Source organism: Megalobrama amblycephala, linkage group LG17, assembly GCF_018812025.1.
Source record: "Megalobrama amblycephala isolate DHTTF-2021 linkage group LG17, ASM1881202v1, whole genome shotgun sequence".
Lineage (NCBI taxonomy): Eukaryota > Metazoa > Chordata > Actinopteri > Cypriniformes > Xenocyprididae > Megalobrama > Megalobrama amblycephala.
Window position 1 is genome coordinate 26583714 of NC_063060.1, and position 15407 is coordinate 26599120.

At 39.0% G+C, this 15407-nt stretch overlaps 1 protein-coding gene across 1 annotated transcript in view; it reads right to left on the reverse strand.

The window, feature by feature from the left end:
* Positions 1 to 4661: 4661 nt before the first annotated feature.
* The window catches only part of ptprfb (protein tyrosine phosphatase receptor type Fb), a 235675-nt gene continuing 224929 nt past the window's right edge, over positions 4662 to 15407 (reverse strand). The window contains 5 exon segments of the mRNA XM_048162494.1: positions 4662 to 6365; positions 7497 to 7632; positions 8628 to 8782; positions 9152 to 9277; positions 9358 to 9484. Coding sequence (XP_048018451.1) covers positions 6297 to 6365; positions 7497 to 7632; positions 8628 to 8782; positions 9152 to 9277; positions 9358 to 9484 — 613 coding nt within the window. The 3' untranslated portion in view covers positions 4662 to 6296.

Here is a 15407-nt window from a genome sequence, read left to right on the forward strand (position 1 = left end):
TTTAATTTTAAAAGCCTAAAAAATAAAATCAAAAAGATTTGTTTTATTTTATTTTGTGTATATCTATTGATCAATATATAATGCATTATAAAAGTATTTCTATTGCATTACTTATGCCTTGTAATGCACCTTATAATTAATCATGAGACCATGCATTATAAGTTATAATACATTATAACACAGTTATAACCACAGTAGTAATACATTATAATAATTACATTACACCTTTAAAAAAAATATATATATATATAAATCACATGACAACCAATTTCATGTGTAACAAGGAATCTGCAGATAAAAAGGCTTTAAGTAAAGTGTTACCAATATTTCATGAACCTGTTGCTTATTGTGATCAATGTTTTCTTTTAAATGAATAAATAGATACATAGTTTACATTTTATTATTCATTCATATAAAATAACACAAAAAAAACAGCTTCAAACAAAAATAAAGCTGCCTGGTTTTGACTGTTGGTCCCTGACTTTTAATGCCATGGGCTGCTTTTTTGCTTGGGTGACAGGTTCACACTAGTATTGTCCTGTTGAAGGAACAGACATAATCATGTAATGCTGCAGATTTAATGAGTGATTCTCAGAGAAAATCTAAAGAGATATCACTTCTACCGTGTTTCAATATGAACTGAAAAAGGATATGCTACTCGTCCCAGGTTAAATTATTAAAGTGTTAAATTGTTCTAAGTAAAATCTAAGTATCTAAGTAAAATTGAGAGAAAGGAGGGACCAACCAAAGCTCTGTTCCGGGTCAGCTGGGAGTGGGACCTGGGCTGAAGGCTGCTCTCAGCTGTCTGGTTTAGGTGAGAATTTTTTTCTGTGGAGTTGGCTGACACACCCACATTGTCCTGATGAAGGAACAGACATAATCATGTAATGCTGCAGATTTAATGAGTGATTCTCAGAGAAAGTCTAGACATCATTTCAATATGAAGGTTATATGAATTGAAAAGGATGCGTTACTCAGCCCAGATTAAATTATTACAGTGTTTAATTGTTTAAATCTAGAGCACCGGTGGAAATTCTCCCTCGGATGCTCAAGTCTCCGTTTTCCTCTTATTATTTTCCGGGTTGGCAATGCTGCCTGTGGAGACCTGGCAGGCACTGCTGCTCCCTGGGGGCCCCCCTGTAGTAATGGGGACAAGCTCTCGGGTACAGGTGGAGTTTGTTGAGCTCTAGTGGGCACAAGTACTTTCCGTTGAGACCCAGGAGCTTACTGTGGGGAACATGGTGGAACAGGTGCTGTCTGTGGGGTCCCAGAATGCACAGACACATCTTTTGGGATCATGGAAGGCATGGGTGCTCCCTGGGTGACAGGCACTGGTGCACTTTGCAAATTCCCCCTCAGATGCTCAGTAAGTCTCCGTTTTCCTCTTATGATTTTCCGGGCGGGCAATGCTGCTGAATCAGCGGGCACTGCTGCTCCCTGTGGAGACCTGGCAGGGACTGCTGCTTCTTGTAGGGTCCTGACATGCACAGGCACTCTCGTTGAGGTACTGTTGGGTAAAGGTGCATCCAATGGGGACTTGGTAGGCATGGGTGATACCTGTACGGAAGAGGCTTGAGGCTTCTGCTGCAGCAGCCTCTTCCGCAGCAGCTCAGGGATCTTCAGATTTCTCCTCTCTGGGATCTTGTCAGGGCCACCCTGAACACCCTCTGCGCAACAGACAGGTGCTTCCTTTTGAGAAGGGGCTAGAGACTTCTGCTGCAGCAGCTCCTGTCTAAGTGGCTCAGGGATCTTTAGTTTTTCCCTTTTTTGAAATTTTGTTAGGCAGGGGTGCTACCTGAAGACAAGAAGCTTGAGGCTTCTGCTGCAGCAGCTCCCATCTCAGCAGCTCAGGGATCTTTAGGTTTTCCACTTTCGAAATCTTGTTAGGCAGGGGTGCTACCTGAAGAGAAAAAGCTTCAGGCTTCTGCTGCAGCAGCCTCTTCCTCAGCAGCTCAGGGATCTTCAGATTTCTCCTCTCTGGGATCTTGTCAGGGACACCCTGAACACCCTCTGCGCAACAGACAGGTGCTTCCTTTTGAGAAGGGGCTAGAGACTTCTGCTGCAGCAGCTCCTGTCTAAGCGGCTCAGGGATCTTTAGTTTTTCCCTTTTTTGAAATTTTGTTAGGCAGGAGTGCTACCTGAAGAGAAAAAGCTTCAGGCTTCTGCTGCAGCAGCTCCCATCTCAGTGGCTCAGGCATCTTTAATCTTTCCTTCTCTGAAATCTTGTTAGGCAGGGGTGCTACCTGAAGAAAAGACACTTGTGGCTTTTGCTCCAGCAGCTCCTGTCTCAGCGGCTCAGGGATCTTTATTTTTTGCCTTTTTAAGATCTGTTCAGGCAAGGGTGCTCCCTGAAGTGAAGAAGCTCTAGGTTGCAGTTGCAGCTGCAGCAGCTCCTGCCTCAGTGGCTCAGGGATCTTTTGTTTTTGCCTATCTGGAACCTTGTCTGGCATGGGTGCTCCATGTGGAGAACTTGAGGCAGGCACAGGTGTTTCTTGTAAGGAAACAGAGGGCATGGGTGCTCCCTGTGGGGACCCACCAGGTATAGGTGCTCCCTGTGCAAAAGAGACATTTTGCAGAAGCTTAATCAGATGTTCAGGGATCCTGTGTTTTCCTCTTTGTTGGTTCCCAGCAGACACAGGTGCCCCCGGTGGGGACCTGGCAGCCGCAGGTGCTTCCTGTGTCTTTTTCTGCCTCTGGTTTTTTCGCTGCTCCCTGGTCTTCAGTGATGCATCTAGGAAGCCTGAGTGCATGACCTTCTCAGATGCATCACTTAAGACCAGGGATGAGGTGAGTTTCCCCATATCAGAATGGACAAGCACAGGTGCTTTTTGTTGGGACAGGGTGGGCACTGGTTCTCTTTGTGTGGACCTGTCAGGCACAGGTGCTCCCTGTGTCTTCTTCTGCCTCCACTGCTTCTTGGTCTTCAGTGTTGCATCTGATAATCATGAGTATGCTGTCTTCTCGGATGCATCACTGAACACAGGAGATGAGGTCTCTCTTCTTAACTTTCTCAGACCCAGCAACCACAGGTGCTCCCTTCTTCTGCCTCCACTGCTTCTTGGTCTTCAATGTTGCATCTGAGAATCCTGAGTGTGGGGTCTTCCCAGATGCATCACCGAAGACTGGAGATGAGGTGACGTCTCTCTTAACTTTCTCAGACCCAGCAACCACAGATGCTTCCTCCTTCTCCCTCCACTGCTTTGTGGTCTTCAGTGTTGCATCTGAGAAGCCTGAGTGGCCCATACTCAGGCTCCTCAGGTAAGGGGCAGGAATCCTCCATTATTGCCCACCACTGCCCAGCAGCAACGGCCATGGTGAGCTCATCTGATAGTTCAGGAGATGAGGACTGATCTGCACTCTCAGGAAAATAAGTGGGCATGGTTGACATAGCCATATTGATGTTGGATTTGAAGATGAAAAATGATCATAAGAAGTGAATAATAGTGCCTTTGTGCAACCTATATCTGTAAAACACTGTTAAAGAAAGGTAAATGGAAGACATTAGTTGAGTAAACATTTTTTTCCCTTTTTTTTTTTTTTTAAAGTGTATGCCTTTTACAGAAGAGGCAAGGGAGGATGAGAGGCTCCTGAAAATGTATTCAAAATGAACAATGAAGCTGAAAAAGGTTAAGTTTTGTTTTTTTATCAATGTATCTACTGTGCATAACTCAAGGTGCATATAAAGTAAAAGTATATATCTTTTTCTATCACGCACTGCCGTAATAAAAGAGTAATTTATTGACTGCATGAATTGAGGAGCATGACAACAATACAGGATCCACACATCATTAAACTAACCAATAAGAACAGATGAACATTGTTCATAAAATGAACATTGTTTGCTTCTGTCTAAAATGTGGCCTTTAAAGACATAAGGCAAAATGAAAAGCTCCTTTTGCATATTATATAGTCATGGTCAGAGGTAACCATTAATGCCAATCAGCTTACAGTATCACTTTCAGTGTGTCATTAGATCTGCAATTCCTTGGTCAATAAAATATAATGTATCTCAAAGCAAGAGTGATTGAATGGCAGGTCCATATAAAAAATTCTCATATTAAAGAAGTGGTGGATGGAGTTTTTTGAGTTTTTTTGCTTGGTTACAAACATTCTTCCAAATATCTTCCTTTGTGTACAGCAGAACAAAGAAATTTATACAGGTTTGGGACAACTTGAGGGTGGGTAAATGATGACAGAATTTTCATTTTTGGGTGAACTATCCCTTTAATTGACAGCTTTAGTGATCATAAAGCCAGCGTTCCATATTCACACGATCAGACACATTTGTAAAATAAATTTCAGCCACTCGTTGGCATCCTTCTGATATAGGCATTAACTCTTTGTAAAGGGTTTCAGCTCTCCTTAATGTTCAACCAAAACAGAGAATGCACTGGTTCCATTTTTAGGACCTTTTTACCCAGTGCTCAAACTGACTGAATATTATTTGCTTTTCATTGAACATTTGTTTCATGACAGAAAGCCAAAGAACAAGTTGTTCTCTGCTGGATAACTACAGCTAAAGCCATCACAGATCCGAGATCTTAAGAGGAGTGTTATTACAGTGCTTTACAAAGTTAAAGTCATCTAACATCCAGTCATTTTGTCTTCTGCTTAAATCAAGTAACACACTGAACAGTCTAGAAACGCACACAGAGGCAATATTTTGTACAAAAACCAATTATTGAACTTTATTAACATCAATGAGTTTTTTCCTGCAACATTTTTTATTCCAGTTTTCTTATTAACAAATAGAAAACAGACTGTGTATACAACAGATCGAACCTCTACAGCACTAATCATTCACAAGGTAAAAATGAACTTGCCAACATATTCTGAACGTATGGCCAGGTCTCCCTTTAACATGCCGGTTGTAATCGAGCAGGCATGAAATGACGTCCTGTAGGAAGTGTTTTTAATTTGCTTTGTGCTGCCCCATCCCACCAGAGGAGACCGCCAAATACCCGGGTGCGTAGATAATACAGTAGATATAACTTTTGTACCATGAATAGATTCACACACAGCAGTCTCTCGTGTATGTTGGTATATCAAGAAAAGTCCAGGATTACGTTTTGAGAGAATTATGGACAATAGAGCAGAAGCTGTATATATACTGTATCTATAATAGTATTTATATTTATTCATAATTATAAATTCATGTATATATATATTTCTGTATAAAAAGAAGAGTTTGATTAAACAGAGCTGACTCTCCCTCGGGGGAGTGGTCTATACTGTACAGGTTGCCAACGGCGATTGGTCTCATTTCAATATCACGTCTTCTAATGTCACAGAGAAGCGGGGTGCGAGGGGCACTTTTCGCCAGGATTGCGTTCGGTTCCCAGTAACGTCCCTCACGATAAACACGCTGCAATCAGAAGGTTTATTCTTCACAAATCACATTTAACCCCTACTGAGTTCTGTACAGTGCTGATTTTATTCATTAGTTGATTTGCTTTCCCCTACCAAAAGTTTTTCTTATTTAGTACCACTAAACCCAAATGCGTACATCTCACAGATGGAGATTTTTCTTTTATCAATGAGACAGAGACAGAACATTAAAGGCTTCTCCAAAAGTGAACCCGCTCATTTTAGCCCAATAAGACCAATTATACATAACAAAGAAGAAGAAAAAGAAGAAAAAAAAAAAGAAAAAAAAAGTAAAATCATGTTACAAAGTCAAACCATCAGCAGCTTAGAGAACAGCGGTTCTCTGGTATTAGTATCAGGAACATGTTAAAAATACATGTTCTTGTGCTAAAATAACCTATTATAGAAAATAAAAATAAAACAGTACCAATTAAGGAAAAGGTAGACCCACGGAAAAGGCCGTTAAGACAAAAGATGTTAAAAGATGATAAAAAAAACAACAAATATTCTAAATAATAACAATAATGTCATACAGAATTTTTTAAAATAATAACAAATGATAATCATGATTTAAAAAAAAAAAAAAGTCATACAGGAAGGGGAAAAAAAAAAAGAAAAAAAAAAAAGAGAAGAATTAGTGCTACCAGTAGCCTTCGACTGTAGTGTGGGTTGGCGTACGCTAAAGAGAAACTAGAATATAGTTTTTTTTAGATGGTGCTTCTTGAAAGAGAGTTGTCTATATTTCTTAAAGCAATCTCTTGGTGCCAGTCAATAACGGACTGCTGTGATTGGTTAACCAGCCACTGGATAGCCTGCCCTTCCCAACCCCCCAGATCTCTGTACAAGATGGGGTGGGGGAACGGTGGCTCAGAAGGAACACTTGGTGCACTCCTGAAGAGTTGTACCAGAGGGCTGTGGTCCAGGAGTGGTTACGTTGCATAGTGATCAAAGCTCCCCAGGTACTCCAGAGCGGCTCTGTAGCACAGCTGGTACTGGTCCTGCAGGGGAAAAACAGCATGCGTTAGTGGGAGAAACACTCGCCTCCTTAACTAATGACACAGTTACGGCGACAGAGAGCTTACGCTCCATATCAATTCCTGTTGAAACTGCTGTAAATGATTTTATGGGACACCACGCATGAAACGTTCTTGACAGATACCACTGAAATAGGTGTCCTGAGAAATAACGCTCCATAGGCTCTATAAACAACTTGGATGCAGTTGGAGACAGTGTGTTTTGTTGAAGCAGTGGATATATCCAATCAGTAATTCTAAGTATTCTTAGTATATGGGCCCTATTTTAACGATCTAAGCGCATGGTCTGAAGCGCATGCCGCAGGTGCACTTAGGGTGTCTCCGAATCCACTTTTGCTAGATTAACAATGGAAAAAATGGTCAACGCGCCAAGTGCATGGTCCAGAAGGGTTATACCTAGTCTCTTAATGAATCATGGGACTTGCACCATGGCAGATTGCTATTTACATGGCAGAATATAGACACTCTTAACCTGACAAGTCAGTTTAAATACATGTGTATATTGCCACGATTGGTCAAATAATTAGCTAATTTCATTCGTCATTACTGCAAAGAGGTAATTCTGATACATGCACTGACTATCCATTATGACATGTAGGCATTTTTATCTTTATGTACATAATAATGTTTTTTTTACATTATAATCCTTTTATTTTTAATATTTGGCATGTTTGTGTGCTGCGTGTAACAAGCAGAGTGTACGCGCATTGTGCACCCGACTATAGGCGCATATTACTAACGCGCCCTTTAAATAATAATAAAAAAAATACTGCGGCATTGACTTTAGACCAGGTTTCAGTTGGTCAATGGAGCAATCATTTTCAGTTGCCTCAAAATAGCAACACGCCAACAATGCGCCTGAACACACCTCGTTTTCAGACCAGCATGCCCACGGGCAAAAAGATGGCCGCGAGTGCTATTTAAACAACGTGGGTGCTGGATGTGAAAATGAAACTGCATCAGCTGAAACTAGCAAAAAACACTTGTGTCACGCCTGCCGTCGCATTGAGCCGGGTGTATGATAAGGCTCTAAATCAGCAGCTTTAATGGCATATTTGACAATGGTATTATAATGCTTGGGCATTAGGACAGTACCTCTGTCTGCACCATGGCAGGCCTTTGTGTGCGCAGGGTCTTAACCGTCTGGAACAAATCCACCACACCCTCATATCTCATCCTCTCCAGGACAATACTCAGAGTGATGAAAACACCCGTCCTTCCCACTCCAGCACTGAAAAACAACAGCATCTGTTAACTTAACACCTGTTACACAAGGGTGAAGGCTCTATGTGACACATAACACTGCTGTCTTGAGTGTAATGCACTACATCTGTGTGTCCCAATCTGGGGTTTGTGAGGCTGTGATAGAAATTAAATTAAAAATAAAATGTGTAAAAATGAAATTATAAATTATTAAATTATAATAAATACATATAAATAAATAAAATAAAAAACAATAAACATAATAATTATTTATTAAAATGTTTAAATTATACAATTTAAAAATTTGTACTCTTATTTATTAATACATTAGATTTTTTTTTTAAAAGTTCATGATTCATGAAAGGTAAATCATTAAATAAGTGATACAATTAAAAAATCTGTAAAAAGAAAAGTCATATTTTTAATACTTTTTTATTAATAAAAATAAATAATTTCTTAAAATGTTTATTAAATTAAATAAATAATTATGACAATAAATTAATTGATAGAATTAAAAAAGTACTTTTCATTGCATTTTAAGTTAATTCAATGCATAGCATTTTAAAATTAAATGTGTAAAAACGTTTATTATTAAATTAAAACTATTTACAAATTATTCAATTAAAAGATACAATTTAAAAAGTGTAAAAGTACTAATTAGTAAGAATGTGTACAATTATTTATTATTAAATAAAAAATAATTTATAATATTACAAATGGTTCATTATTCATAAAATTTTACATAAAAAACATTACATAAAATCTTAAAGTGACGGAACTACGCAACTAAATGCACTTTTTGTCTAAAATGTTTATTTATTTGTTAAGAAGCAGTGTAATAAGCAGGATAATGTACATTCAGTTGGTCATTATCACATAATAAACCCTTCAAGATGTTACCAGGAAGACCCCTCTGCTTCATGTTGGGGTTTATTGTGTGATGCTGATCAGCTGACTGTATGCTATCCCTCACACATTTTTCTATCCATATTTTCAGACTTGTTCAGTCACAGATCAGCATACCTGCAATGCACAGTGATTGGTCCATCCTGCCCAAACTGCTCCTTGGTTTTATGAACTTGGCCAATGAAATCAATGAATCCCTCTCCGGTTTTTGGCACTCCCTGCTCTGGCCAATCAGTGAACTGGAACTGGCGAATGGTTCTGGATTGTCCATCCTGAAGGGAATGAAGAATTACAGGTTTATTAGGCTGCTGGTTTCTCTCTCACATAAGCACACAACAGCTGGACACCACCCAGTCAGACGGCGCGCAGCAGGGAGCCTTTGTCCATATGTTCGCTGTATGACTGGGTGTGTATGCGTCTCAGCTACAAGCTTATTCATAACCTTGCCACTATTTATATTCGCCAAAAAGCTCTAAAGTCCAAGGCGAGCTGCAGGATGTGAGAGCGAAACATCCGCCGCCAGCAACAGATTGCTCACACACCCCAGCGGTGCCCTCAAGTACCATACTGAGTGACATTCATATGAATAAACACAAATAATGCCCCTCTGGCAGAGTCCTTCAGGTGATAGATGCACTTACCCTGGCATCTGTGACTTTGAACTCTCGCAGGATGTACTGGGGCATGTTGTATTCAGCCATGGGATCTACCACAAAGTACTGATAGCGGGCAGAGCGCTCTGCAGGCCAGTACTGATGGCATTTCTCCTGCAGGATGGCAAAAAAATTGGAGTTTATCCCTGATTAAAACAGCAGGATGCAAGTTAAAAGGAGGAACGAGCTCTTACCCGTCCCATTTCTCGGAGTTTGGTCAGCATTACTACAATAGTGGAATTGTGCTCCCATAACATCCTCCAGAAGTCCTCAGTAGTCTCCGCTAGAGGGCCCTGAGTGGCAATATAGGCCTTCTGCTGTCTGTACACACACACACACACACAAAAACATTTTTTGAGACCTTGATGCAAAACAAGCAAATATGCCAGAATGATCATATGACCTTGACAGCAGCTATAAAAACAGCTGTGTGTTTTCTAGCCATTGTCAAGTAACATAGTGTTACTTCCAGGCAACACACAAAAAGTGCTGAACATTTTAGTACTAATATAGTATAAAAGGTGGGGTAAGTAGTTTTTTAAAAACACTGTTGGGCATTGTTAATATTTGAAATCAACCCAAACAAACCCATCCCTCTCTTCATTGCACCGCCTCCAAAACTCACCCTCCAATCCTAACCACCCTGCTCCGAGTCGGTCTCGAACCCCACCCCGTTCGCTGCTAGCAGGCGAAGTGAATGCACTAACGATGATGCTAAACACTGCATTCCTATTGGTCGTCAGTGCACAGTGGTTTACTTGCGCAGCTCTCACTAAGTGGCCACTGTTACACACACAATGCGAGAGTGGATGTCTGTTTATCACGGCGGACAGGCAACACAATGATTCATGAAAAATAAAGCGCAGATGATGAACGAACGACAAGAAAGCACAAAAAATGATTGTACAGTACACAAGAGTAATTACAAGCAAGAGTTTGCACAGCAGCTCCAGACGATCAATGACACTCAAACCCAGCGTTACTCGCATATGAAGCGGAATCAAAGGAGCCTCCGCGTCTGTTGTCAGACCTTCCCGCTTAGCTCTCTCCAGGGGCATATTCTTCGTAAGTCACTAACTCACTTAGCTGGATTTGACTGATGGTGATTTGGCATGATCTTGGATTGTTCGGTTCTTCGACGCTCATCCTGGACTTGCTGTCATAGAAACAGGTCCGTAAGCTCAAACCTGCTCGGGAGCAGGCTTATTTCATGTAAACAGGATTAGATTGCATCTTTTTAAGCGGAGGTGAAGTCCGCTTAAAGTCTGTCCCAGCCACTGCTACTTTCCCACAAGAGTAGGCCTACCCTGATGTAAACCAGGGACAATAATAATGATTTAAAAATAAATGTGCAAATAATACTATAATGCCGTGTAGTGTCATAATATAGACACCGACAGTTTTACTCTTTGAGAGATTCATTCGTGAGGGAATAATTACGTAATAATTTTTATTGGAGTCTTACACACATGATGTACAGATGTCTATGCCGTACATGCATTTGTGAATTTGAACCGCGACAGCTATTATGGGAGTGGCTTGATGAAGCGCAGGAGATGCAGATAACTTGATCTGGACCCTTAAGAAACTTTAATTAATGCTGTCAAATATGCTTCAAAGGTAAATTAGTTGCTAATTACAACATTGAAATAAAAAATTGCCTGTACAAATACTAGAAATTGTGAATAGCTATAGCCTAAATAATTGGGTAATCGTGTAAAAAAAAAAAAAAAAAAAATAGTGCACATTTCATTTATCTATTATAACATTTATGTTGTTCTTCTGTCACTTATTCGCTTGGCTGTTTCCTTATAAATGTCTAGAAATTCGTCAAGTTTTTCGTCAGGTGTGTTTTCTCATTCTATGATGTCATTACATTGCCGTCTTGACTCCAGCCAATCGCTGCATTGCTGATCGTGGTTTCGTGTATCGATACATCTGCCCTTTTCATGGAACACGAGAACACGCAGTAATCTTAGACAACTTAATCCAGATATTTTAATCCAATCTGCAAATTCGTTTAAAGAACCAAATTAGCCAGAGTTCAGTTATCACGATTAGAAGATATAGCATCTGTCAAATCATCTCAGATGTTTTAAGCGAGGTATGAAGAATATGCCCCAGCGCTGGAAAGCTTTTCAAATAGTAACGTGGGTCCTAAAGCGCTTGCCCAGTCATAAACCTTCATATTCCAGTGATATTTTTTGAGCTCTAAATATAGTATTACTAAATATAAACCACTAAATATAGTATTCAGTGCTTCCCACACATAGACTTTACTTGGGTGGGCCGCCCAGGTATAATAATGGCCGCCCAAGTATATTTGGAGACACATTTTTGCTTTTATTATTTTTATCTTCTTATACTTTTATATCCGCCCAAGATAATGAAACCATCCACGATCAATTAACTAGTCATTTTGTACCTGCTCATTATGTGTGCGCCAGAACAGTTTACTCCCGCTAACATTCCCACGGGCGCTGCATTTTGCAAAGTCACAAGGGGGCGCTGTTGCACGTTCTACAAGCTTGTGCAACAGAGCTTCAGTCTGCTTCAAAGTGATTCTCAATCAATGAAAAGCGCAAATTTATGCCAAGCGATTGTTAATGAACTCAAGTTGATGAATTATTACAAAGTCTACTTCATGGCCTTCATATAAAATGTTTTATACGGTTGGAAGAATCTGAAGGATCAGCCTGCAATAGTACAGACATTTCAAAATAAGAGTCCTGGTGTATTTCGGGCTTGTTTATAATTAAAAGTCACACGCTAAGTTTTTTCTTTTTCCTTTGGGCATTATTGGTATTTTGGTTACACAAATTGTATTTAATTTGATTTCCATTTAATTCATAGTAAATTATTGTAGTCTCCCCCACAGGAAAAAGACTAAAGAAAGACTGAGAGAGACACTATATGACAGCAAGGAGAACATAGGAAAAGGATAACCATTTAAATGCTGTAATTTTGCATAATTTACAACGCATAATAATGCATAATATTAGTATGTAATTAAATGTAATAGTATGCTATGTAATTAAAATTAATTTCAATAAATAAAAATACTGTTTAAAAAAAGAAAAGAAAAAAGAAAATCACACATTATTTGTTTGTCACATGTAGTAGACCATTTTTGTGCCGTGGGTAATAGGAGGATTTTTCACACGGCTACCACCGCAAATATATTTCAAACCTGTGGGAAACACTGGTATTTATAGTATTTTTGTGATGCACTTTATTTTTATTTCAGTTTTAATCATTTTGCTACTTCAACTTTAGCATATTTTATTTCAGTTTGTTAATTTTTTTAACTTTCCCCCATTTTTTCATGTAATATTTGTTATTTTATTTCAGCTTTATTTCAGTAAACAAAATTACTTTTATTGTTTTAGTTAAAGATAACAACATTGGCCCCAAATATTTTTTCTTGCTATTTTTTTTTATTTTTTATAATTAGGTCCATTTTATGCCTTTATAACAAACCTATTGCAGTCAATTTCCATTCAACGTTTGTTTTTATGTATATTTTGCAGGTCTCATTTTTTGTGACAACTATGATAAAAAAAAGTTTAAGTTTAGTCTATTAATGGCTGCAACTGACATTTAGCATATTACTAAGACACTACTATATTTATAACTCTGATATTTTTCCTTTTGGAAAATCACATATAAAATGTCCTACCACCTGACAGATATCAATTAAAGGAGTGTTTTGAGAAATCACCCCTGTCTCTGTGACAGCCCTAAACTCAAAAGTGTAAAAAAGGGGAGTGACCCACCCTTTTTTAGCCAACCAAAAATGCTCCCTGCCTATCAATCGTCTTCCACGTTCAGGTTTGCTGATACAGTATGTATTTGGAGGGCGGGTTTTGAAGAGAAAGTGATGGTGTGTCGTTGAAGGAATGGTGGCGGTTCAATTCAATGGCTTGCAGAAGTTCACATTTAAGAAAGACAAGTCGATTGAAAATCCATGTCCTATAATCTGTTGTTCTACCCCTGTGTACAGTACATAGAGCTAGGGTGTTGTATTAAGATGACCACTGGGTGGCAGCAGCGTACTTCGCAATGGAAGCTTGTACAATCAATGTGCACATGGCAAACACATTGCTGTCTCATACAAACAGTGCCACGGGTTAGCAACTAATGAAGGTGCTGCAGGCGAGGCAATAACACGGAACCGGGAGATTAAAGTCTGCTCAGGGCCTTGTTCTGACAAATAAAGAGACGGCAGAGAAGAAGAGAAGAGAGATGGGGAGAGACGAGCCAGAATGAAGAGCAAAGAGGAGCGCAAGTCCCCCCCCTCCCTCGACCACTCATTCCATAGCATACACACACACACACACACACACACACACACACACACACACACACACACACACACACACACACACACACACACACACACAAACACGTCGCTACGAAGAACACAAAGCAGACGTCAGGGACACACTGCCTTTGACAAAGCCGAATTACCTCTATATTAATCATGCTGTTCTTCCTTGGAGGTTATTTTTCCCCCCAATCAAACGAAATTCAACACGAAACCAAAAATGGTTATAAAGGCCGACACGAAAACAGCCCTAATGATGTATCCGCTTGACTGGAGAAGCTCTTTGTAAACTAGCAAGAAGGTCAACCGTGTTTTTGTGCTTATCGCATTAACATGCTGTTTAAAAGCAGCTTAATTGCTGCTTTTTGACAAGACAACAAATCTTGGAGCAGACGAACCCTGAGGCTCGGCTAGAGAAGGAGACGTGACCAAAGAATCGCTTTTGAAGCTCATTTGGTTTCAGAAATGGGAGTGGTGTCAATTACGCATTGGCACAGGTTGAGCTCCTCCAGAGTAGCTCTCATTAAGTTTTAATTCAAACGAGAGGGGCTGATGTATCAAGCCTCTAGACATTTCCTTCACAGACTCTGTGACATTTCGTGCCCACGCTTCGTTTTACGGCAAACACGACTGGCCTTTTCTCTCTCGCTTTTCTGTCTCTGATTTTCTCAAGCGTTCGCCCCATTGAGAGCGCCTCCCTTTGTAATTCAATAAACAGCTGTCAGACAGAGTAAGGCAACAAAAAATGTGAAGGCTGAAAATATGTAGACAAACTACACAGTGCTGCTCATTGTTTAGGGAGAATATTGCTGTGGAGAAAAATAGCAGCTATGGATCATCTTATTTACCACATACAAGAACGAGTTTTGATGCCTGATGTAAATAGAACAGCAGGAACACAAAGAAAGTCAACAAATCTACTTATCAAAACCACTGCATTTATTTAGAGATGGATTCAGAGGCCTCAATTAAAGATTCACTAAATTGGCTTTGGTGAGTAGATAAAACATGACAGTTGGCTGCTAACTATTATGAACGGCAACATAATACGTGGCTAAAATCGAATTGTAACAATGATCTGACCCTCACTGATATAATTGACCTCCATTGCTATATATATCATGAAAACTGTATATATATAAAAAAAAAAGTAAAAATATATTTCATGGCTATAATTATATAAATTATAAATTCATACAACTTAAGAAATGTGCATTTTCTCTCTCTCTCACTCTATATATATATATATATATATATATATATATATATATATATATATATATATATGGGTCATTGACGAATAAGGTTTTTAAAAGTGTAAAAAACAATGGAGATATAATTAATTTTGAATTTTTATTAAGTGTTAACAATGAGATTATGTGGTTTTTATAATCAGTTAACACTGCTTTTGTCATTTTTTTTTTTTTTTTACAAGATGGACAATATTTGTCACCAAAAAAGTCATTCGGTTTAACCAAAATTTCGGTTTGATCGAATGCAATTTTGGTTATACTGAATGACGATATTTTCAAACAATGCTAACAGGCTGATATCTAGCTAACAAAAGGACAATCAAACATTTTATATTTAGTACAAGTTTTTGAAATATTACAACATTTTCCATGTTTTACAGCGGTTGTACCGAATGACCTGATGTTTTGGGACATGCGTATGAGCAAGTGAAAACATTAATTTTTCAAATAGTTAAGAGAGAGTTAGTTACTTTGCTTCACAACCATGTGGTCCTTTGCAGGTGTCTAAATGCTGTCACATCCTGTCACGTGATATTGCCCGCATGACTTGATCCAAAATGGTCCCTTTATATTGGTTACTCCGAATGACATCAATGAAATAAATTTTTCCAGACATTCTTTCTCATAAAACAATGACTTCTACACATTATTTTAATACCATTTT